The sequence below is a fragment of the Tinamus guttatus genome, unplaced genomic scaffold, assembly GCF_059628265.1.
Source record: "Tinamus guttatus ecotype Peru unplaced genomic scaffold, ASM5962826v1 Tinamus_guttatus_pri_ptg001087l, whole genome shotgun sequence".
In the NCBI taxonomy this organism is placed as follows: Eukaryota; Metazoa; Chordata; class Aves; order Tinamiformes; family Tinamidae; genus Tinamus; species Tinamus guttatus.
Window position 1 is genome coordinate 1,849,507 of NW_028289621.1, and position 25,302 is coordinate 1,874,808.

General features: G+C 40.7%; 1 protein-coding gene across 4 annotated transcripts; it reads left to right on the forward strand.

Moving 5' to 3' along the window:
• The first annotated feature begins 140 nt into the window (after window positions 1-140).
• On the forward strand, window positions 141-23,311 carry OGT (O-linked N-acetylglucosamine (GlcNAc) transferase). 4 transcript variants are annotated; one of them, XM_088538556.1, is made up of 22 exons: window positions 141-292; window positions 3,794-3,974; window positions 4,979-5,222; window positions 6,607-6,675; window positions 9,646-9,762; window positions 11,199-11,278; window positions 12,739-12,934; window positions 13,183-13,323; window positions 13,481-13,581; window positions 13,775-13,928; window positions 14,029-14,130; window positions 14,362-14,541; window positions 15,848-16,006; window positions 17,068-17,157; window positions 17,766-17,891; window positions 18,623-18,793; window positions 18,944-19,060; window positions 19,149-19,316; window positions 20,276-20,428; window positions 20,992-21,244; window positions 21,471-21,594; window positions 22,197-23,311. In XM_088538556.1, exons 1-22 carry the CDS (start codon window positions 256-258, stop codon window positions 22,369-22,371), a joined length of 3,138 nt encoding a protein of 1,045 aa, XP_088394682.1. In that variant the 5' UTR covers window positions 141-255; the 3' UTR covers window positions 22,372-23,311. The 4 variants fall into 4 exon arrangements, with proteins under 4 accessions (XP_088394682.1, XP_088394683.1, XP_088394686.1 ...); XM_088538557.1 differs by having other exon boundaries at window positions 144-292; window positions 3,824-3,974; XM_088538560.1 differs by lacking the exons at window positions 141-292; window positions 3,794-3,974; window positions 4,979-5,222 and adding an exon at window positions 8,297-8,441.
• Window positions 23,312-25,302: the final 1,991 nt, after the last annotated feature.

Below are 25,302 nucleotides of genomic sequence, written 5' to 3' on the forward strand. Positions count from 1 at the left end.
CTCCGCCGCGCGAGTCCCGTGCAGCGCCGCGCTCGCGCGCCGCCCGCACTATTTCGCGAGCGGAGGTAGGTCCGGCCGCGGCCATTCGGCTCCGCGCTGCCTCCGCCGCCGCCAGCGCCATTTCGGGAGCCGCCGCCTCAGTGCGCCCGGAGCGTGTGCGGCGTTCGCTCCTGCCCCGCGTGCCTCAGCCCCGCGGCCCCTGCGCTGCGCGCCCAACCGCTGCCTCCGCACGAGCCCCGCCGGCCCCCCGTCCCGATGGCGACCTCCGTGGGCAACGTGGCTGACAGCACAGGTAGCGCGGCCTGACGGGCTCGGGCGCGCCGGGAGGCCGCAGCCCTGCTGGGGGCGGCCGCTGCCCTCGCCCCCCGCGGCGGCGCGGGCCCGAGGCGCCCACAGCGCGGCGCTCCGCGGGGCCGGCGCCCGGCGGAACTTTCCAGAAGCGGCAACGCGGAGCGGCTCTCGCCGCCCTTGGCGGTGTCGGAGCAGGAGGGAGCCGGCCCGTGGCCCGGCGGCCGCGCGGGCAGCGCTGCCGCTGGAGTCAGTGCCGAGCGAGGGGCTCCTCGTGGCTTTGTTTATACGGCAATTAGGGTTTCGCAGAGGAGAATGGAAGCTTGACCTGAAGTACAAATGGGTTGTTCTAGAATTTCTCCTGCTACATTTAATGCGAGGGTTCCTTGTGGAAATGCCCGGCAGGGCAACTTTTCCCGGTGAGGAAGGCAGCTGTTCCGGCTGGGAAGGATGCTCTTCTCAGCGTGCAGATGCAGAGTGTGGGGGTGGGGAGTAAAACCTCCCTCCTTCCCTTCAGGGCCCTCCGTCCTGAGAGGATGGAAGGAAAACACAGCTCTGTCCACGGGAACTTGAGGGCTTTGAGACCCTTCTTTCCCTTCTGGTTACAGGATGGGTGAAGCATGATGCTGAAAAAAGTAGGGGGGAAAAAGGCAAAGCAGGGAAAGAGCAGTGATGCCAGCAGGAGCAATAGCGGTGCAGAGGGAACTGGAAGCACTAAGGAGGTGGAGAAGGGCTGGCCAGAAGCGCTTGCCGTGTCCCTTCATCTGCAGTATTCTCTGGGGGCCTCATGTGATGGAGGTGACAAGGGCGGATGGCCCCTCAGGGAGCCTTTCCCTGCCACCACCACCTTCCGTGCGGAGGCAGCAGCTATTCCTGCCTGCATCCCGTGCAAGTGCAAGGGTGGGTGTGAACGTACATTAAGTGCTTCTGTGCTGCCGCTGGAGATTTTCTTGTCTCGGGTACAGCGGTGATGTTCCTGCGTGGGTTTTCCAAAAGTACCGAGAAAGGTCATTGCTGCAGCACACACAGTGCTTTTCCAAGGTCATAATTTTCAAGGTATAGCACACCCTGGCAGAGCTACACAAGTCCCTGTAAGATAGCAGGTGAATGTTTGCAAGACTTGCTAAGGGATTACTTTGGCTGTGACTCTTTCCCTGGAGTTATTTTCTTTAAAATGGATTCCGCAAGCAACTGTGTGTGGCAGTATAATGGATTCCTTGGGTATTACGGTCTCTCTTCTATACTAGCACTGCTAAACCTCGGGCTCATTTTGAAGTCCACAGTAGTTTTCTGCTTCCCGCTCTCCTGTGTGCATCTCCAGAGGATCAGGATCGCTGCTGAGGTGCCTCTGGGCAGGGAGGTGGCCCTTGTGTTGCTGCAGGTGATGGGTTTGCTTCATCTTCACTTGCAGGGTTTGCTTTACAAAGGGATGGAAGATTCCAAAGATGGGAGAAATCTGAGTGTTTTACTCATTGTTCCGTCCATTAACTGTTCTTTTTCTTTCTTTTTTTTTTTAATGCTCTGTTTTCTTTCTGTTGCCATTGCAACTGTAACTTTGATTTCTTTTTACCTTGGCTTAAATAGGCAAAGCATGTAGCTAAGTTAGGAGGTTCTTTCCAAGTGATGATGAGAATTTAAGTCTAAATTTTAGGGGGTTTTGCTTTCTTGCATTAGTACTTGAATTTAATAACACCGTTGGAGTTTATTTGAAGAAGAGATTGCTGGTTTAGGGCCTTGGAGCCTCTTGATTTTTTGCAGCATCATCAGAACTTGAAAACACAGCAAGTGTCAGATAAGCTAAACCTGCGTGATCCTTAACAGCAGAAGGAAGGCGAGGGACAGTGCATGTGTACACTAGTGTTCTTACTTGTCAGCGACCGCTAATTTTGGGAGATGATGCTGTCATTTTCATGTTAAATAACGCCTGTATCTGATTACTGTCAGAGTTTAACCAGATACAGAAGTCCACTTTTTCCATGGGCTGGAGTTGGAAAACTCTTAATCTTAGGCTCCTCTGGGGGGAAAAAAAAAGGACTTATTCTGTGTGAAGGTACCTGGTCAGTCTTAAGGGTCTTTGAGTTACCTTCAACATACACTGAAGCAGTAAAAGTTTTCAACACCAACAGAGATGATGCTTTAGTCGGGTCCTGCAGTCTTTGCAATCATCTTCAAAACCCAACAGTGCTTAAAAAGCTAATTTTTAAAAAGAATTTAAATGGTTTCCATCAATCTCAAAATCATTAAACATTAGAGGAAAAAAATCTATACCTAATCTCCTCGTGATTAGTCTTCTATTGCGTTAGCAAATCTCCATATATTAAGAAGGATTTATCTGTGCTTTATGGTATAAAAAATGTAAAACTCATTAGGTCATGGTGGGAAGTGTTGTTTAATTAATGGGGTTTAAAGTGATTGTGGACTGAAGAAGGGCAAATAAGAGACATTTGTGGTAGTTGAAACGTGATATTTTTATACTTTTATTATTAAAAGTAATTTTATGCGGGTATAAAGATGGAATCTAAGGACAGATCCTTCTTTTTATGATGACCATTTTCTCTGCAAGCTGCACTTAACACACGCACATCTATATTCCAGTGTAGAACTGTACTTTGTAACACAGTTTACTCTTTCAAAAAAAAAAAAAGGTTATTTATGTAAAATGGCTGATGTTTTACTTAATTTTTTTGTTCTCTATGAATGTGTCATTAACACTAAAAGCGCTTTGTCACTCTGATTCCAGCTAGACACCCAGAATTAGTGAATCCTTTTCTGTGTGCTGTCCTTTCTAAAGACTGCTTCGGTAGGCCAACAACATCAATATTGCAGCGGTTGTTCCAAGGCCAAAATTGTTATCGATGGAAGAATTTTTACTAATTATAGATACGTGTGCTAATAGCACATAATAGCGACTGGAAGAAATGTTGCGTGTTGCACTTTCTTTTCTCTTCTTTTTAAGGGCTTTCACATGATACAAATATCCTGGTACAGCAAATTTTTTGTTGAGTCCTTTTTGTTTGAGTTTTGAAGTCTTTGTCTACTGTCCTTCATTTCTCAATTAATAGTTTTTAGGCTTTGTTTTTAAAACTATGAAGCCTAAAACTTTTATTTGGGGAAGAGAGCAGGTTCCTTGTTTGGTTGCTAGCATTTTTAGTGTTATGAACCAAAGTACACTATTATTTCCAGAATCTGAATATTTTTCAGGTTCATGGAAAATGATTAACTGGTAATAGCTCTCTGTGTTTATATGCTTGTTGTTAACTGATGAGGTCATGCACTATTGTACCCGTAATGTTAGAAATGTCATAACTATATGGTATGAAGATCTAAGAGTTTAAAATGTCACATGCTGTAGTTCATTACATAATTTTGTGCATTTTCATCCTTTAATTTTGTACATCTTTTTGTTTGTTTGTTTTTGTTTTAAACTTTTTTTTTTATTTGTTTGTTTCGTTTCCATTATCTAACTTTTTGTTTTCCCCCCTTAAATGTTTTGGTGATTCTCCAGAACCAACGAAACGTATGCTTTCCTTCCAAGGGTTAGCGGAGTTGGCTCATCGTGAGTATCAGGCAGGAGACTTTGAAGCAGCAGAGAGACACTGCATGCAGCTTTGGAGACAAGAGCCTGATAATACTGGCGTGCTTTTATTGCTATCCTCCATTCACTTCCAGTGTCGCAGACTGGACAGGTAGGAGACCTGTTTTACTTTTAGTTTGTATCTGTCATAATATAGAGCACAACTGACAAAAGTTCTGTTTAAAAAAAAAAATGTGGTTTTATCATTAACAACTTAACTTCTTGACAGCAGTAAGGATTGGTCCAAAAATGTTCTTTCTTTCTGAATTTTGTTAGGGCAAAAGGAGTCCAAATACATATTTCTAGCCTTGCAACACACAGCAGATGTTGTTAGTTGTGTTTTACTTTAATATTACTCACTTTAATATCAGGATATCAGGCCTGCTTGTGTGTACCAAGGGCGTTTGCACTTGTAAACTTGTAAAATAATTGTTCATTCCACCTGTAGTGTGGGTTTTGTGGGGATTTTTTTTACTGGTGAGACATGACGACTGTTTGCTGTGAAGTGGCATGATCAGTTGAATGTTTTGTCCTCTGCAAGTTGTCTCCACATTTCCTTTCTGCCTGTTCCTGAGCTTGCTTTATGTGCCTCAAGCATTTCAAACCTTATTAACTGTTATGTCTGTGAATGTCCTGTGTGTGTCCTGGCGATGGAGGTGATTTGTGATGGGGATTTATGTAGGCTTCTAATTAAAGTAGTAGTAATGAAGATATGGGGAAATGTGGGGAGGAGGCAAACTTTTACATTTACATACTGCTGTATCCTATTTCTTGAAAAGAGTAACTAAGCAAAGACCTTGCTTAGAGGAAACACTTCCGGTGGTGGCAGAAGCTTAACACAAATTCTACAGTCACTTCTTTTTAAACTGTGTTCAGTTCAAGTTTAGCAAGAAGCTTGAAGAACTCTCCTGTTAGCAAACTAGAGTAGTCTGTCTTCGGTAGAACCTACAATGGAAGGGAGATGGGAATTTAAGAGAAGCTAGACAAAATTTAAGACTGTTCTCTGCAACTTCAGATTTGTTGGCTGTATGTTTGTGTTACTCGAACGTGAATGTTAAGTAGGTAGACGGGCAGACAAAGTCTTTTCTTTGTTTTAATTTGTCTGATTTTCTCCAGGTCTGCTCACTTCAGCACTTTGGCTATCAAACAAAATCCGTTGCTGGCTGAAGCCTACTCGAACCTGGGCAATGTGTACAAGGAACGTGGACAGCTGCAAGAAGCCATTGAACATTACAGACATGCACTGCGCCTCAAACCAGACTTCATCGATGGATATATTAATCTGGCTGCTGCACTGGTAGCTGCAGGTGATATGGAAGGAGCAGTACAGGCCTATGTGTCTGCCCTTCAGTACAATCCTGTAAGTAACACTGTTTTGTGGAAGAGCTGCGTGCTTCATTGCTGCCCCAGGACAGACAGACAAGTAACAGGTTTCCATGGATGTGGAAAGATTTAGGACTATTTAACTCCAGCTGTTAGTTAAAGAGAACAACAAGCGGCCCTTCACCCCCAAGATGGCCACCTTAAATTTCATCATTTACTTAATTTTTTTTTTAAGATATATGAAATACCATTGTCACAAATCTCTACAGATACATGCTAAATCTTAATAAATCATCAGGTACTATTTTATGAAATCCAAAATTCTATGATGATTACAGTTTCACTGCTTAGATTTCCACACTGGGCAGACTTATAGAAACATTGATTTATGCTTTACAGACTGCAACTGTATCTATCTAAACATGGCTAAATTGATCTAATTGGTATATTATTGGGAGTTTTTAGTGATAACTTTTGATTTTTGCATTTTAACAAATGTTGAATTAGACTGATAGCTTCTATTTATTTTGAATTACACTCAATGGTATAGTCATACTGAGCATGGTGGAAGTGTCTCAGTTGTTTGCTGTTTGGTGATAAATGTCACTGTTTTGCCAGAAATACTTACAAAGCACCATTGGTTTAACGCAGCTAGGCATTTGCCCTTTGAAAAGGGAGATGCAAAATAAGTTCAACAAATGTTAGGAATATTGTAAGATGGTATATTCTTATATAAGTCTTGCTTAGGTTAGAAACTTTTTTCATTACTGTTGATAGAAATGTTTCCATAGACTATGTTGTCTTCGCATGTACTGCCAGAGACTGCAGTTATAGTCTATGCTCTGGTTACAAATAAAAGTAGAAAAAAAAAAAAAAGGCATGTGGGAAGACTGTTGAAAATGCACAGATGATGAAAAACAGGGAGAAAACCCCTGCTTAGGGAATAGAGGAGGTGTGGTCATTATATACATATTTTTAAAATGGTTTCAGATTATTAACGGTGTAAATTAACAGTACAGGCCTTGTGGGGAGCAGACAGTCATAGTTTAGTTAAAAAGAAAAAAAACAGTCTTAAAATGTGTGTTCTCCTCTGTCAAAAGAATTAAAGTTATCTCAGGGGCAGGGGCTTGAGCTTAATTTTGGATTTATTTTGTATTTCTCTCTAAACAGGCATTGTATGAGTTGGTCGTTTCTTTGTATTTCTTTATGGTTGTACTGTTGTGATGTTAAAATCAATATAAATGTCACCAATAATAGTCAAGAAAAATCATTCATAATTGAAATGGCATTCCACTAACTAGTTCTCTCTAATTAATTTTAAAGCAGCAAACCTAAGAACTTTGTAAGACCTCGGTGTGGACCTTTGGGGTGCCTGTGAGGTCGTGAAGTTTAAGTGCTGATGGTGTGATTTGATTTTTCAGGACTTGTACTGTGTTCGTAGTGACCTGGGGAACCTGCTCAAAGCCCTGGGTCGCTTGGAAGAAGCCAAGGTAGGTGTTCAGTAGAATACATTTAAACGTCAGTGTTTTGAAACCTTGAACTTTGCACCAAGTCTTCAGATCTGCGTTGATCTACAGACAGTCTGAGAAACTGCTGAAAACTGAAGGCACTGAAACACCCCAGAGTAGTAGCAGGGCAAGCTATGGCATGTCCATGTTTAAAAGTTGGTTTAAATCAAGAAATGGAACATTACCAAGTCTTTCTGCTGAACTAGACTATCTGAAACCATTCTGAAGTATTGGGCAGGGGCTCCACCATGCTCTTAACTGGAAATAAGTCCTTCAAATCTGAGGCTTGCCTGCTGGTGCCAAGCAGAGAGCCTGTGATTAGCTCGAGATCCCTGTACGATGCAGGTACTATTGAAAGTGCTGCTCTTCTAAAGTCCTTTGTGGCTTGTAAGTGGAGAAGAAACTTATCCAAATGTTATCTTGTAATATTGGCTTTTAAAGATTTTTATTCTTTAACTTTTCCCTTCCCTCAATAGTGGAAGAAAGGCTATTAAATGATGAATAGCTGCAGTATGCAACCTCCCCCTCCCCCAATAACTTTTCTTCATGTCTTCCCTATTCCCTTCCCCCAAAATAAAGAAATCAGAAGGACAAAGCTGGTTTGTTCGGTAAATGAACTGATCGAAAGAAAACTTGCTGTAGTGGAAAGGTGGCTTCTAGCAGTCTGTGTTTTCTAAACTGAGAATTCGAACACCAAGATGAGTTTAAAGTTCTTGGCAAGTTAAAACTTCAATTGCGCGATGAAATTGTCTTGTTACAAGCCACCTTACGCGTCCGCGCTGCAGGGGTGAGGAGTGTGGAGAAATCAGAAACGCTCTGGACTCCACGTCTGTCACTCCAAGCCCCACGCGCATGCTAAAAAGTGGAGTGTATGAACAGCGTAGCTGTCTGTTTGGCTGCAGTACCATTTGGGGAGGGATTAGATCTTCGTGGGGTAATGGGAAAGCAGGTTCAAATTTTCTTCTTTGTTGATTTCTCTGACAGCTTGGATGTGTGTACCTTCTTAGAACAACGTAATTTGGTCAGATCCAGGTTGAAAATATTTTGGAGCAGTGTTTACAGTTTGAACTGTCTTTGAGACACTTGGTTCTCAGCCCACCAAGCGGACAGCTAACACGAATTGCACTTCACTGCAGCTTTAGTGTGACTGGTATAGGCCAAGACACTGCGCCTGCCTTAGGTTGCTGACTTCTTTGTTTCAGAGCTCTGGAGACACCTAGTTTGAAAGTGTTATTCCGTTTTGTGAGAACTTAATAAACCAGAAAAACATCTTGAGTAAATTGCAATGTGTTTCTTTGGCTATCAGTCCATTTGAAAGATCAAGCCAGCAAATTCCTTACAGTTTGAACTAAAATTTAATTACTTTGTAGATATTTCAGAGCCTTTCTTCCAAAAAAAAAGAAAAAAAAAGTCCCTGCTGTATGCAATTGCCCTGATTAACCCTCTCCCTTCTGCATGTCTCCCTTGTTACAGACAGATTGTCCTCATTCCCATGTGTTAGACATATCCAAAAAAATTGCAATTGCTTTGTTGAACTTTTACTAATGATCTTGTTTTATTTTCTCTCTTGTTTTTGGTTTTTCACCACTGATATTGTATTTAGAAGGTTTCAGGTGGGTGAAACCTCCTATTCCATGCGTAAGGTGCCTCGCTGAAGGGAGCTCGAGGCCTGGATCTAGGGCAGACACACACCTCCTCCTCCTCTTCCAGCAAGGAACGCACCGAAAAGTCACATGATGAGAAATATGGTAACGGGTTTGTAACTGCCACAGCAAAACCATTTGCCTCCATGCCTGAATCTTCTGTCTTGTGGCTTCAGAAACAGCTTAAAATATTTAATTACAAGCAAGTAATGTAAGAATGTTTTATACTAGTAGCCACAAATTCTTTCAAAGAAATAAAAGTAAAAGTAAATTAAGATATTTTTTAAAGAAATAATTGGAGATAGTTAATAGTAAAAGCTTCTAACTCTTCTGGTTGTTCATTTTTTTTTTCCTTTTTTCTTCTTTGTTTGGATTGCAGCGTTCTGCTCTTCTGATGATGCGCTGTGATCCTGCAGTAGCGCAAAGGCTGCGCAGCGGTAACGCGCAATGCGTGCGATGAAGCCCTTGTGAACGGTTGACTAGATGATTAATCTCTGATTGGGTGACTGCCTAAGCTCCAGGCTGTAGCCTTTTGGATAAAATCGGGTTATAATGCATTTAGAGTCCAGACATCAAATTTAATTTCAAGTTTCTGTACGGCCTGTCTGGTAGATTAATGATTCTGGTTGGCCGTTCACTGTATCTAGGGGCAATCGATATAGGCCAGCAGTTCGCAGCGATAGCGTGGCGCCGTGCTGTTAGGATGCGCAGCGATTTCTTGCGCTTGCATTACAGGGACCTAAACCTTCATGCAATCCTGTCATTTGAGGTTTTGAAGCTGTAGATGATACAAAGTACCTGAAGAAGCTGGCAAATGAGATAGGGCACGTCGTCTCTCCTGAGTAGGACAGTTAAAACTCAAGAATGACTGCGTCTCTCTTTCAGTAGTTTTTCTAATTCTTATTTTTTATCCCCCTAGGAATACTACGCCATTTAAAAGATTGTGTCTTACAGAAAGACATTGTTTTTTCCTTCCTTTTTTATTTTTATACCCTTAATTGTGGCAAATAACTGCTGAAGTCCTCAAATAACTTCCAAGGCTGCTTCTGAGGTGACCTGGTGTCTGCAGGAATGTTAATTTGTTACCAGCATAACTGAAAAATGGTGGGCTTGCACCTGGGTTTTGGTTTGCGCTGGCGCAGGATCAACAGCTGTTTGCAGCGCATTAGTTTTCGCGCAAGCTAGCCTATACTGCAGGGTCACTTTTGGCTGGTTAGAGAAGGCATACTAACAATTGTTTTTCTTATTTTTTTTTCTTTTTTACAAATATTCCCCTTCCCTTGTATCTCTCCTCTTTAACTGTTCCAAGGCCTGTTACTTAAAAGCAATTGAGACTCAACCAAACTTTGCAGTGGCTTGGAGTAATCTTGGCTGTGTTTTCAATGCCCAAGGAGAAATCTGGCTTGCAATTCATCACTTTGAAAAGGTAACTATCTAAACCCATCAGCCTTGTTAGTAGATTTGAATTGTCTCCTTGAGTAATAACTTCTGTAGATGGCAGATACATTTTGATGAGCAGAGAATTTATAGTCCTGCTAGTTAACATCTTATGTTAATCCTTTTTTACTTCCTGATGTTTCAGACTGCCTCTATGCCACTAAAGAGATATGTTTAGAATTGCCCTAAGGACTTCACACACATGTCAAAGATAAGAAAATTCGTTAAGTTGTTTTACAGTCCTTTTCCAGAATAGAATTTTTAAAATCTAATTCTGGTGGGAATAGTGTTTGAGTATGTTTGTTGTGGTGTGTGTGTGTGTGTGTGTGTGTGTGTGTGTGTGTAAAAGCAACAAGTCTGTTCTAAAATCTCTTTTATTGCGATCCTGTTCCAGGTATTCTTGCTTTCCTGTGGGTACCTGAGGAGAACAAGTTACAGGGATACATTTAATTCCTCTTCTCCAGATTTTTTTTTCACCATTAGTGTTTCAGACTTCTCTAGATTAGATTAATGTGGTTAATTCTTACTGTCATGTGTTGTCTGATCCTTCTATGCTGTTAACTGGTTAGCATATGAATTCAATTTGTACTGAAAGTGACCTAAAACCAGGTTTAAAATGTGGTGGGCACTTCCTTTCTGGTATCTAAGACTTACAGATGTACATAAAAATATTTAACTTTTTTTCTTTTATGAACACTACCTCTTCCTCCCCTGCCACCATATTCTGGTTAGTGATAGAAAAAGTATTTTGATTTGAAAATAGAAATTCCTATGGGAAAGACTGTGATTCACACCAATATTTGACTTGTCAAATACTTACCTATAGGTTAGTACTGCATTTCTTGTGATTTTTATAAGCTGTCAAAAATTTTGAAGTTTTTGTACATTTTAGTATTTTTGCGAGGAATGTTTGTGTTTTTTTTTCTTTAAGTGGCTGCAATTATATTCCACACACATGACACATCTGCTCTTTTCTTGCACCTCTAGAACTTTTAGAGCTAGAAAACACTCATTTCCAGTAGAAGAAGGCTGCAGGGTCTGTTCCTCTAAAACAGAGCAGCATGGGTGGGTGGTTAGGAATGAATAATCTAACATGGAATACGTGGTGTTCTGCAGTACTGACAACAGTGTTAGTTGGTATCAGTGCTACTATGCATGACTTAGGAGGGAACTAGGTCTTGACTTAGGTAAGCAGATGAGTGAATTTCAAGGTAGAATATCCTGTGTTTTGTACAAATTAAAAAGGGGAAAGAAAAACCTGTCAAAATGGTTTGCTTAACTTAAGTTTTCCTTCCTCACTAGCTTGATTAAAATGTTAGATATTTGCAGATTGAGTTTGTCAGTAAACAAACAGACAAAAACCTCTATTTTGTAGAAGTGTTTATCCGTTAATGCTCAAAGATGTTACTTTAAAAATATTTTCAGGCTGTAACACTTGACCCAAATTTTTTGGATGCTTACATCAATCTGGGGAATGTCCTGAAGGAGGCAAGGATATTTGATAGGTAAGTAAATAAGTAGTGTTACTCCGTCAGCAGCCTGTCAGATGTATCAAGGTATAAACCAAGTTCTTGATATAAAATCTCTTTGAACAGTTTAGTGAAGACCTCTGCTCAAAGGTAAGAAAGCAAATGGCTTTGGAGCACATACAGAACAGGATACTGGGGTTCAAACAAACATCTCGTGGAACATACTGTTTCTGAAGGCATTGAAAACAGACTTGAAGTTAAGGCTGGAAAAAAATAATGGGGATGAGTCTGAGAAAAGCATGCAAGTCCCCCTGTGTAGTCTTTTCTTTTTTTCATTGTATGATTCCAGACCTGATTGATGTATGTATTTTTTTTCTAAAATTTTCCCTCTGTGTAAGACATGCTGAAATGCTGAATTTCAGTTAAGAATCTAATTAAATATTATGGGTTTATTATGGATGGCCATCATGTTACTACGTGTTGCTGCAGTACTGTTGCTGTCTTTCCAAACCAGCTTGTTTTGAGACATCTGATGCATGAATATTAGTTTTGTTTCTGTAGAAGATCCAGGCTGTATTGTGTTCTCTGCAATGTGCCATATTGTGCCTGTTAATTGGATTACCGTTCCTGGCAGCTGGGGTTTGTGGCCCAAAACTCAATAAAGGTTTGCAGGAAATGGGTTAATTATTCTAAGTAACTGTAGTGCATGCCCAGTATAAAATGTTCAGTGATTCTGTGTTAACTGCAGATTAATGGGCTAAACAAGGACATGTTTACTGGTCATTCTGGAATTTACAATACCTTATTGAGTTGTTTTTTTTTTTTCCTTAAAAATATTAGTGTGACTCCCCTCCCCGCCCCCCATGAATCAAATTTAACCACAAGAATCACTTAAGTATAGTGCTATTAGGTGCAGATAATTAAGGATCCATTTTTGAACAAGGTGATACAGGGTGAACAAGAGATAAATGTGTTAGGTTAGCAAAGAGAATAAAGAAATGTAATAGTCTAAAACTGAGCTGTGTTCATATTGTTATAATCTTATTATGGCCTAGTTTAAGGAGAGAAATTGGAACCAAGATGTCATGTTTTTCCTAGCATTGAAGAATGTTTTAAAAAACACACCCCAAAAAATCTTTACCTTTCTCACAGAAGACTTAAGTTAATCATTATACAGTATCAGTTAGGGAGAAAGAAAAAAATCCCATTTTAGAACATTTGGATATGCTGTGAACTGCACACCATCAGCTGTTCTCTGTGGTGGGACCTCAGAATAAGCTGGTACTGATTCCATTTGGGAGAAGGAGGGTTAAGTGGGGCAGGACATAAGAATCATATCATTTTAACTGAGTAGATTTTGTGCATCTTTGTGAATATGTTTCCCTTGAAGGTCTTTTTTTTTTTTTTTTCTTCTTTTATATAGCTCTCTTGATGAACGAGGTAAGTGTACAAGGTAGCTCCGCAGGCGATCGTTAACCTTCTCTTTCTCGTTGCAGAGCTGTAGCAGCTTATTTACGAGCTCTGAGTCTGAGTCCCAATCACGCCGTCGTGCACGGCAACCTTGCCTGCGTGTACTACGAGCAAGGGCTGATAGACCTGGCAATAGACACGTACAGGAGGGCCATTGAACTGCAGCCCCACTTCCCTGATGCCTACTGCAACCTGGCCAATGCCTTGAAGGAGAAAGGCAGTGTAAGGAGTACTTTTTTCCCCTTGGTCTAAATTTTAGTTCAATTAATAGTTATTTTATACACTAATTATTAGCTTTATTAAAATGTCATCTGTGTGCTTTTCTTGTTTATCAGGAAGAATAGGGGACATCTCTACTTTGAACCTATTAAAATGTTTGTAGAATAACTTCTCATAAGGGGTGATTTTACAGCAGATGCTGCCACATTAGGCAGTTCCCTTGTTTATTTTACTCCATTTTTTCTTTAAAGGTGGCCGAAGCTGAAGAGTGTTACAACACAGCTCTTCGACTCTGTCCCACACATGCAGACTCTCTAAATAACCTAGCAAACATCAAGCGGGAGCAGGGGAACATTGAAGAAGCTGTTCGCCTTTATCGGAAGGCTCTTGAGGTATGGCTAAATGCATAGTTAATGCAGCAAAGGCATTTTTCCTTTTCGGCTGTGAGGAGAAGAAACTTTGCTGAAGCATACAAAACATTTTTGCATTTCTTACTCTCCTTTTTATGTCTGTTGGTTCTGAGGGACAAATTCTACTTTTTTTTTCCAGGTGTTCCCAGAGTTTGCTGCTGCACATTCAAATTTAGCAAGTGTTCTTCAACAGCAAGGAAAGTTACAGGAAGCTCTGATGCATTACAAAGAGGCTATTAGGTAAATGGATTTGGTTTCTAATATTCTTAATATTTCATAACAGGAAAGTACCGTAGATCTGTACAGAAAATGTCTTACAATGGCATATTGTAATTCACATAGCTGCTTTGCAAACCAGACAGGAATCTGGGTATGGTTTCTTAATGATGAAGCATCTTTTATTGCTCGTGACACATGTTATCTTGGTTTTCAGAATCAGTCCCACATTTGCAGATGCATACTCCAATATGGGAAATACTTTGAAGGAAATGCAGGATGTGCAAGGAGCTTTACAGTGTTACACCCGTGCCATTCAGATAAATCCAGCTTTTGCCGATGCCCACAGCAACCTGGCCTCAATTCACAAGGTAGCACATGCGAGTGATTCACTCTTACAGTATGATGGGGCATTGTGACTACTTATCCTGGATATATTTTTATCTGCTGACTCATTGCTGTTTCTTACAGGATTCAGGGAATATACCAGAAGCCATTGCCTCTTACCGCACTGCTCTGAAACTGAAACCTGACTTCCCAGATGCCTACTGCAACTTGGCCCACTGCTTACAGGTAAGGAAAAGAGGTCTTTGGTTGTAATTTTTAAAGATTTTTCTTCAACAAATAAGCTCAAATACTTCAACAAATCAAGTAGTTGAGCAAACTTAAGATTGTACGGTCATCACAGTAATTGCTGGTTTTGTTTTCTGTCATTTGTGGAAGAAATGCTGGTCACAACTTGGAATCACATGAAGCTGTTACCCTATTATATTTCAATTACCCTTTTCAATTTTCTCTTTCTAGATTGTCTGTGACTGGACAGACTATGATGAAAGAATGAAGAAGCTGGTTAGCATTGTAGCTGATCAGCTGGAGAAAAACAGGCTGCCTTCTGTCCACCCTCATCATAGTATGCTGTATCCCCTTTCTCACAGTTTCAGGAAGGCCATTGCTGAGAGACATGGAAATCTCTGCTTGGATAAGGTAGAGTTTTACACAGGCTTACTGTGATTGAATTACTCTATGTACTTTTCCCAATTGAATTATAGCTGAGTAACAGATTTTGTTTTTTAATACATTCGGGTTTTTTAGGCTTCTTAGCCATTGACACGCAGACTGCTAGGGCATAGTGCTCGCTCATTTAGTTTTGCAGAGTACACAAGGGGTGTTCTGGAGAAGCCCAGAGTGAGAAAAATACAATTCCTGTAACAGTAACAAAGATCTAGGCAGGCATGTGTCAGTATTTCCCTAGATCTAGTCCTGGCCAGCCTCCAGTGCTTGGAGTCTGACCTTGCCTCTGGAGAATCCTTGTCAGAACATGTGAGCTTTGTTTGCTTGGGTTTGGGATTTCCGAAATCCTTTGCTTGGTGGTGGTGGCAGCAGCAGCATTATAGGGGTAATATATCACAGTAGGAAGTATTTAAATGTGTACTGGGATTCTGCTTTGGAGTATTTGGTGTGCTGTAGCACAGGTTCTTCCAAAAATTTATACGTTTAATTTAAACGTGTCTTGTGGATTCTTACCTGTGTTATTCCCACAAATGTCAGAACACCTCAAGCTGCCAGGAATCTTATTGGAGCTGATGGCAAATTCCTCTGTTTTTTTTTTAAAAAAAGAGAGAAAATACTTTTTTTTCTTCTTCAGACGGAGAATCATGGAACTTGTGTGTGTTGAGATAGACTGAGTCAACTGCCAGTTACAACTGAAAGTTCCCTGAAGTTAGTGGAGGGGTCTGGTTAGCACGAGAGACGAAGTGTAATCTCGGACTTCAGAACTGATAATGTGCAGCTTTCAAGCAGCCTGTGTAGCCTGATAGTCCTCTCGGTGGTAGTGGCAAAAAGCTGATGCCTGCAGAAGTTAGCATAAGAACAGAAAGCAGGCTGTGATGCTGCCTGGGTATACTGATCTGCTGACAAGCAGCTTATAGTGTCAGAATTTCCTGATCATAGTGGTGTGCTCTTACATTTAATAATTGGGGATGGGTAGGTTTTTTACCAAAAAGGTGGTGTTAGCAAAGCAGAAATGACAGCAGCGGTGGTTGTCCACTTTCAGTAGTGGTGGTTATCTTTGTTTGACTAAATGTGGGCATGTGGCAACTAGTAACATGTTGTGTGGAAACTGCATTTGTCTGCAGTGGAATATACATATAGCAAGTTTCAAGTAACTGATGCCATAGTTTATTTGAATGTAGGGTAAGATTAATCCCCCAAGCTCGTGATCATTTTGGCACTCTCTTCAGCACTTATTTTGGTGCACAGGTTTCTGAAGAGTTTCATGTCTTCTTGACAGATTAATGTCCTTCACAAGCCACCATATGAGCATCCGAAGGATTTGAAGGCCAGTGAAGGTCGCCTTCGTATTGGCTACGTGAGCTCTGATTTTGGAAACCATCCAACCTCCCACCTAATGCAGTCAATCCCAGGAATGCATAACTCGGACAAATTTGAGGTAAAAATTTAAATGGCATACTGAAACTTACAAATATGTTATGTTAAGGGAATGAAGTATTAACAAAGCTTCATTCCAGGTTTCAAGCTCCTGTTTTGCAGAACAGGGGAAGCTGCTATATCCATGTGAAAGGTTTGACGTGTTCCCTACATGCAGAGTGTTTTGTGATCAATTCTGTGCTCTTTCCCCTTTTTCTCCCTCCCGTATTTTTTTCTTGTTCATGAAACCTTTATAGTCCTAAATCCTCGTGGCAGAACTGTGTGCTTATGCTCTTGTTAGAAGTGTCACTGTTAAAACAGTTATTTTTAACAAAACTGTTACAGGCCAGGTGTTCTGTGTACACAGTAGGAAGTGGGGAGAGGAATGCTATTTTCCATCTTTCTTGTTCTGAATTTGTAAAGCTTTATAGAATGTAATTTGGATACACGGTTATCCATTCTTTTACTAAAATTGGCCTTTTTGTCCTGCGAGATAGAACCAATGTCAGAGAATTGATTATTTTGTCTATGGGGCTAGCTAAAGATGCATGGGTACCTACCTTGTCAGCCTTTGGTTTCAGAGTGAGTACCTTGCTGGTTTCTTAACTGGAGAGGAAATGCTCGCTTTTGTACAGCTAGTAGCTCTATCTAAAGAATTTACCTGCTCAAGCTGAGTCATAGTTGCATTTGCCATTATGAATTCAGAGTTATCTTGTACAGAATGTTCTTTGAGAAGGTAATGTTTATGCAGATCTTTTTAATAAAATTACTTAACCTTGTGCTGATGGGAACATGATATCTATCTCTGCAGGATGCAGTGTCTTACACCAGTTCCAGAAATAGATAAAACTAGGGCCTGATGTGAATGTCTCATGTTCCCAATGCTACTTTTTTTGGCTTCTTTCTCAACTGATTAAAGTCACATCAATAAATACAATTTTCTGACAGAAGATTTACTAATTTTAAATTTTAAAATCATTAATTTTTACTAATATATACTGTTGTAATTTAAAAATATATTTATTACAAAGGTGAGGTGGTGGTGCAGTGTCACAAATATTTAACTTGTGCTGCTGCTTCTAGGTGTTCTGTTATGCCCTGAGTCCTGATGATGGTACAAACTTCCGTGTAAAAGTGATGGCTGAAGCAAATCATTTTGTTGATTTATCTCAGGTGAGCTTTTTTAATGCACTAACTATTTAGAAAAACAAAATGAAACATATCTTGGCCTGTAATTTGAGACTTTTAGTTGCAGTGATTTATTGAATTGAGCTGAGATTAGTCTTGAATTTGGAGGTTTGAAGGTTATGTACTAGTGTTATGCCTAACTGGGGGCATTGTGTAATCTCTGTGTGATTGTTAAAAAACAGCTTTAATGATGCTGAATAACTGTTTCATGAAGTCCTAAGATAATATTCATATCTAAATGCCACAAATAAGTTACGATAACATAACTGCAGATATATTCAAGCTTGCACGGGGTTGTTTGTTCTGTGTGAAAGAAAAAACTTGCTGATACAATTCAAATACCTGTAGAAATCAAGGAGTTGTTACAATATATCAAGAAAAAAGTCAAAACCATAGAGCACTATGGCATTCGATGTTAACCTTGAGTTGATGACTTTTATATGTCCATAAAACTAGGAATGACAAGACTTAAGTCTCACCTAAATTGCATTATGCCACTGATACGTATTCATTGGTATGTCAGTCACTAAACTTAACTATTGTTGAAAGACCAAACATAAAAATAATTTCTTTTTTTTTCAATTATTATGCAGATACCATGTAATGGAAAAGCAGCAGACCGCATTCACCAGGATGGAATACACATTCTCATTAACATGAATGGATACACAAAAGGAGCCCGCAATGAGTTATTTGCCTTGAGACCGGCACCTATTCAGGTAACTAAGTTAGAGCTCTGTATCTCTAAAATACACTAGTTATCAAGAGTCTCCAGTTTTTCTGCCGCTGGAAAAATCTTTGAAGGCTCATGTAGATCAATAAGGGTAGACTTGTCAGCAGTGAGCCTATATGAGGCAAATAGGATTATACTCAATATTTCCATTTTCTGTTTATTTGGATTTTTTTTCCCTTTTTTAATGTCATGCATAGTTGACTATGCCTCAAAAGGGAGAACTCTAATTCTGAGGTTCATTCATGCTATCTGGTTTCTTGTGAGAACCACAAATGTTTATTTAAAGCCATAGCAGAAGTCACTTTTGAGATGTTGTGTTTTAATTTCTTTAGGCTCAGTGATATTTTCGTTAGAGTTCAGAACTGAGATAATGGATATTTAGACAAGGGATTTTCTGAAGTGTGTGTGGAATGGGGAGTAAGAGAAGCCTGAATTACACATTCTAGGCTACAGAAGTTGTCTTGGCTAGGAGAATGAAACGAGAATACTGCGGCTTCTAGCTGCACAGGTTGGGTGCTTTGGTCAATAGTCTTAGTGTGAGGGATCAATTTTAATATATCCTCGAATGGCTCAGTGTCTCACTAGTGAAAATTTGGGGGTAGTGGTTGCTCTTCATTTAATAAAGCGTAAGGAGGTACTTGAATTTGTGAGTAGAAAATTTAAGATAGTATACATTGGTTTAACTTTATTTTTGGTATTCTTCTTTTTGTTTTATAGGCAATGTGGCTAGGGTACCCTGGAACCAGCGGGGCCTTGTTCATGGATTATATCATCACAGATAAAGAAACTTCCCCAGTTGAGGTGGCTGAGCAGTATTCTGAGAAATTAGCTTACATGCCAAATACCTTCTTTATTGGAGACCATGCCAACATGTTTCCTCACCTGAAGGTAGGTGGGAGGATAGAGATGGCAAGAAAATTAGATGTCACTAGCTGTTGTTTTCCTTAGATCTCTTTATAAAATTATACTTAGTATTTGGTAAGAGATCTAGTAACATTTTAAATGGCGCTTGTTTTTTCTCTCTGTCTCTCTAAACAGAAAAAAGCAGTCATTGATTTCAAGTCTAATGGTCATATTTATGATAACAGAATTGTTCTGAACGGCATCGACTTGAAGGCTTTCCTTGACAGCCTCCCTGATGTCAAAATTGTTAAGGTGAGAACTGCTTCTTTGGGTGTTCTGCCTTGGAGTGAGGATAACCCTGTCACTGCTACATGTTTGGTTGTTTGTTTGTGTTTTTTAGATGAAGTGTCCTGATAGCGGAGACAACGCAGACAGCAACGCTGCCCTCAGTATGCCAGTCATTCCTATGAATACAATTGCAGAAGCTGTTATTGAGATGATAAATCGTGGTCAAATTCAGATAACAATCAATGGATTCAACATCAGTAATGGACTAGCAACCACCCAGGTGAAGCAGTTCAGGACATCTGAGTTCTATAATGTATCTGTATGTTTTAAAATAACAACACTAACTTCTGTCATGTCGTTCAGTTTTTGTACTGAAAGAAACTATTTCCAAAGTAAAGTCTGTGAAGCCACACAATAGGCAGTAGTGGCATAAGCTTAGCTCACTGTATTTTATATAGTTCTGAGAGTGCACGTGTGTGTGTGTGTGTGTGTAGGCAGTACATAGGCTACTGCAGGCTGCAAGTCTCTTGTACAGCTAGACAAGTTAATTTCTTCTACCTTGAATTGATCCTACCAGTGCTTAACACAAAGAGAATTAAACTGCAGAATTAAGTCTTTAAATCGTACTTTTATTGTACCGATACTCAGGACCAGAAACTCTTTTTGCATAGTATTCTATTCTCTCTGTGGTCTCCCGACTTAGTCTTGTGTGGCCTTTTTATTACTATTATATAGGCATATTCCTTTTCTTTGTGAAGGCTATAAAATAAGAATGCTTATTAAGCATTTAAGAATACTTACTAATAACTCCAATTCTTTACAGTCATGATCAGTTATTCACTAGCATCTTCAAACTTAAATCAACTCCATGCCTTTTGTCTCTTATTCAAATCAAAACAAAAGCAGTTTGATCTTTACATGCTTCTTATTCTCCTTCCTTCAGATCTTAATTTCATTTTTGCTCTCAGGAGTTAGCGTGGTGACCTGAAGGAAGGGATGGGTCTGTGCACCACACCACTCTATAGTGTCTTTCCAGTTACTCGGAGTTGCAGGGAGATGTAGCCAGGGTATGAAAATGCCCAGGATATCGTTTCGGTGTGTTTGCATCATCAAAGCATCCACAAAGGTGGATGAATACATATCAGTTAAATTCTTTCAGAGGGTTGGTAGGCCTTCCATATATAATAAACTTAAGGGTATGCTTAAGGTAACTCATGATACCAACTTTTTTTCCCTTAGATTAACAACAAAGCAGCAACTGGAGAAGAAGTTCCACGAACTATCATTGTTACTACTCGTTCCCAGTATGGATTACCAGAAGATGCTGTTGTATACTGTAACTTCAATCAGCTCTATAAGATTGACCCTTCCACTTTGCAGATGTGGGCTAATGTGAGTACCTGTGGATCTGGTCAGACTTCCTTGAAGTCAGCAGAAACTTCCTGCTAATGAAAAAGCTTCATCTTGATTGTTCTGTGGAAAAAGCAGTAACTGGGAGCCATCTGAATTCTGATGATGTTCTTGTTGTGGGATTTGGTATTATTAGGATAGAGAATTTTGGTTAGATTGAGTACAGATTACATTCGTACCTTTAGTTAGTGAAAATTACATTTTAAACAGCTTGAATATGCATGTATTCCATTGTGAAATAAGCTGTCTTCTAGTCTGCACGATTAAGCTATGTAAACAACATCTTAAATTTCAGGACTTCCTCTTTTAAGTGCCTTGGGAAAAGTTGTTCAAAGTTGTTGGCTCTTTGAGTGATGAAATCTGGTGCTAGTTATTGTACTCCCAATTGTGATTTTCCTTTTTCCTGTCCCATACTTTAGAAGATCTAGGTATTGAATGATTATATCTTTCGCTTTATCTTGGTCTGCAGCAGTTGCTCGCAGTTGTTCAGAAAAAGAAATGTTTCTGATAACTCTGCCTGTATTTGCTTCTTGCTCTTGTTGCAGATCCTAAAAAGAGTTCCAAACAGCGTGCTGTGGCTATTGCGATTCCCAGCTGTAGGAGAACCCAATATTCAGCAGTACGCACAAAACTTGGGTCTTTCCCAAAACCGAATCATCTTTTCTCCCGTTGCCCCTAAAGAGGAACATGTGAGGAGAGGCCAGTTGGCTGATGTTTGCCTAGACACTCCGCTTTGCAATGGGCACACAACTGGGATGGATGTACTCTGGGCCGGGACTCCTATGGTCACTATGCCAGGTAACACAGCAGGGAATCTGGACAGAGTGGATGGGTAAAGATTAAATATTCTTTTTTTTTTCAGTTTTATGGAGAAAAACATTAACAAAATAAAAAATCATTCTTATTAATGCAGCAACCTTGAAGAGCTTTCCTTCTCTTGAGTAGGAGAAAGGAATTTAACTTTACACAATCAGTCATTCGTTGCCTGATAAGCTGACTGCTCTTACCTGTCTTATATTTCCAGGTGAGACTCTGGCATCACGAGTAGCTGCCTCCCAACTTACTTGCCTCGGTTGTCTTGAGCTCATTGCAAAAAGCAGGCAGGAATATGAGGATATTGCTGTGAAACTGGGAACTGATCTGGAATAGTAAGTAAACTTATGCTGTGTTACAAGGTAATGTGAGGAATGTAAAGTGCTGTTGTTAGGTGCAGCTGTGGGACTTGTCAATAGCTTTGATCTTGCAGATACTTAGCTATTTAAAATAATTGGATGACTTTCCTCTAGAGGTTGCCTTATAGCTAACTTGGCTTGTGTGTTTATGGTAAATGGTCATCCGTGCTCCCAGTTGCACAGAATAACAACATATTGCCTGTTACCTGTTCTGCAGAAAAACTGTTAAAAGATGAAGTATGCTGCAAGCTTTGCTTTGTTTTTAAATAGAGGATTAAGCTGTGTATCACTTAGTGCTGGTTAAAATCACACTGTAAAAAGTTACTGTAGGACAGATAATAGGCAACAAGTTACCTTGTTCTTCTGCCTAGGCTGTTTGAGTGCCAACATTAATGGTCATCTGCATCAGAAATGATGAAATATGTGACGTCAACAGGAACTTGGTGGAAGGGAGTAGTAGATATTTTGGAAACAGTTGTATTTGCAGTTCTGGATTGGCTGAGATAGCAGCTTTCGGAAAGCAAACAGTATCACAAAGTGTTTAAAACCTCTCCTGACTGCTTTAACTCTTTTTGTAGCCTGAAAAAAATACGTGGCAAAGTCTGGAAGCAGAGAATATCCAGTCCTTTGTTCAACACCAAACAATACACAATGGACCTGGAGCGGCTTTATCTTCAGATGTGGGATCACTATGCTGCTGGCAACAAACCAGACCACATGATTAAGCCAGTAGAGGCCAGTGAATCTGCATGAAGAGCCTGTCTGTGCACCCACCCAGAACTCTCCAGGAACTGAGCCTCTCAAACACTTCTGCAGAGATGATGAGCTAAAAACTGTGCATTTCTACTTAATCTGCCTGGTACTCCGTGGCTGAAGTGATACATGATGGTGATTAGAGCACAGTCAGACAAATTTCTTGCATGATAGGGAAAGACTCTGTAGAGCCTGGGATCCTTCTATTCCACGAGGAATTGGAATGGGATTGAGCCATGCACATGTGCTGTATGTACGTGAGACTTAGCGGTTGGTGGGGGAAGTTTGAACTGCCCAACCAATTATGTTTTCATGGATTGATTCAATCTTCCTATGAATCTCTCTCCTCTGATGTGGATTGGGAATTGGAGCTTTTTTAAACATTTGATTTTTGGGTACTCCCGTTGGTATGTGTGTGGTTCTCCCATGACAAGATTTCCAGCTAGCGAGTGTTGCTCCCTGCATTAACTTCTAAACTGTGCGGACTGAAAGGGCATATTTGCTGGTGTAGTCTTTTTTTATAGGTTTTATAAACCACTTGAGCCTATATCAGCCTTTTAATGTTTGACCGACCTCTGTTTTGGAGCTTTCTGTAATGTGTTGGTTTAGATAAGGATTCTGTTTTTTTGTTTTGGGGTTTTTTTTTTTGTTTTGTTTTTTTATTGTGGTTTTTTGGGGGTTTTTTTGTTGTTTTGTTTTGTTTTTTAGCTTCTCCAATAACTCAGCTAATTGGCTTCATGATGGCAGCTCCTATTCTGTTGAAAAACCAAATTTGATTTGAAATTAATCTTCCCAACAAGTGTTTGAGGTAAACACAAACTGGTGCCAAATACAGATCTTTCAGGAATGATTGTTAATTATGTATAGTGGCGCAGTCCTAGGTACTGTAGCAAAGACTTTAAACAAAAAAAATAAAGCTTTGGTTTGCCAGTTTGACCAATTTGACCAGCGTTTCGCATTTTATACTGCCCTTGCTGTGCTGCTATCAGAAAAGTATTCTGGGTTGCTGGCTTTTATCTTTATTTTTGCAACTTTAAGTAGTTCTTAAGTTTATTTCAGCAGAAATAATCCCAGGTAAGTATAGATCTCCTACTTAAATATTTCTATGTCCGCTATGTTAGACTAAAACCACCCAAACTTGAGAGCTTCTGTGAAGGGCTTGTACATGCTTGATGACTGAAGTGTTCTGGGGCCTCACAGCAGCTTTTTTTTTTTTTTCTTCAAGTTGTCATCTCTGTTCACGCTCTGTGGTACCTTGAAGGGCATGACCTCTATGTAAATTAATATTTTTGTATTGAACAAGCAAGACTAATACTGCATAACATCCCAAGTCTCTACAGAGGGTCAAGGACTGCAATTTTAAAAGGAGTGTCGATTTTACTAACTGTGCTACAGCTGTTGCTGATGGGTAACAGGTAACAACTTGCCTCCTGCTGGTACTGAACTAGAGACTCCTGTTTCTGTGAACTGCTGCTTTTCAGTGCACCTCTCATCTAGATCTCACTTGATGCTTGAATGTGCCCAACTGACAAATACCTAGTGTCAATGCCTTGGTTTCTGGTAGAGTTTAATCACTGCCTAAAAACACAAGTAAGAAACTTTGGTTGTAATTCTCAACTTGCACATTTATACCCTGTCCTGTTTATAACGGTTGTTCCGATATCGCTGGGGAATTTTTCAGCTTCCTTTTTACGGTCTCGGACTGTGGTCGCAAACTCTGGAATCTGCTATTAAATTGGGAGTCCAGTTTTGCCTGTCGCTTTCTGGCCGTCAATACGGCCGCGGAGCGCGCGTGCGCCGTAAATACCGCCGAGGGGGGGCGCGCGAGGGACGCAGTGCGCAGGCGCGGGGCACCGGCCGGAAGTGGCGCGGCGGCGCGGGCGCTTTGAGGGTGCCATGGAGGCGGGCGCGATGGCGCCGCCGCTCTCCGCCCCGGCGCGGCCGCGGGCCTGGCGCGCCCGGCCGCGGGGCTCCTCCGGCAGCGGCTCCTCCGGCAGCGGCTCCTCGCCCGCCTCTTCCTTCTCCTGCGGCCGCAGGAGCGCGGCGGAGCGGCGCGGCGGCGGGTGAGGCCTCTGCCCAGGCCCCAGGGCTCCGCGCTCGTCTTTACCTCGCTCCGCTCCAAGGGGGAAGTGCGGGCCCGCTGCGGGGTGGGTCGGTACCCGGGGGCTGATGAGGCGCGGGTCAACCAGAACAAACCCCATCCGCCTTCCCCTCCTCTTGCTATAACAACCTTTCATATACTACCGGATAATTATCATTAATTGCAACTATTGGTTATCAATGCAAACATGCGAGATTGCATCCCCAGCTTATGAAAGACTGATAAAGGTTCGTCGGGAAACATGCTAATATCTAAGGTGCAACTAATTTTAAGGTAACTTAAAAGAGGTGTCCTCATGTTCTTAAGCTATTGCATAGTATATTTTTTTTTCAAGGTGCTAATGTTTGGTCAGAAAATGGTGAACATACCAGGTAAAACAGAATACTGTGGCTTGCCTCTATGTTTAGTTGGAAATTGCAGTCCAGGTGGTGTCGCATCAGTTCTGCATTTTAACATGTCTAGAGGGAAGCAGTAGCTTCAATAAAGATGTTCATGACGATCATACTTAAGCACATTACACTTAAACACAGCTTGTTTCTCAGTGTTGCATGTTTCTAGATTCCAGTCTTAATTCAACTCAGTATTCTCCACCTGATTATATATCATATGTGAAATGAGAAACAAAGTTTCTGTCACTTTTGACAGCCAATTTGAACTTAAATCAGCATAATGCCCTAAGTTAGTGTCTTCAAATAGCTCAGTCTTTCAGATTCTGGCAGCAATAAATTCCTTCTTGAAGGTGGACTGTGTATTCACATTATACATTCTACTAGACAAGTTTTAATATTTCTGTTTTTAAAAATTGAGACAGTTTAGGCTGTTTGAGACTA

Excerpts from the sequence above, each read along its gene's own strand:
- OGT (XM_088538556.1), top strand. The coding sequence starts at position 256 with ATGGCGACCTCCGTGGGCAACGTGGCTGACAGCACAG. Across the intron at positions 293-3,793 it reads CAACGTGGCTGACAGCACAG|AACCAACGAAACGTATGCTT; the intron begins GTAGCGCGGCCT and ends GTGATTCTCCAG. Across the intron at positions 18,794-18,943 it reads ACATGTTTCCTCACCTGAAG|AAAAAAGCAGTCATTGATTT; the intron begins GTAGGTGGGAGG and ends CTCTCTAAACAG.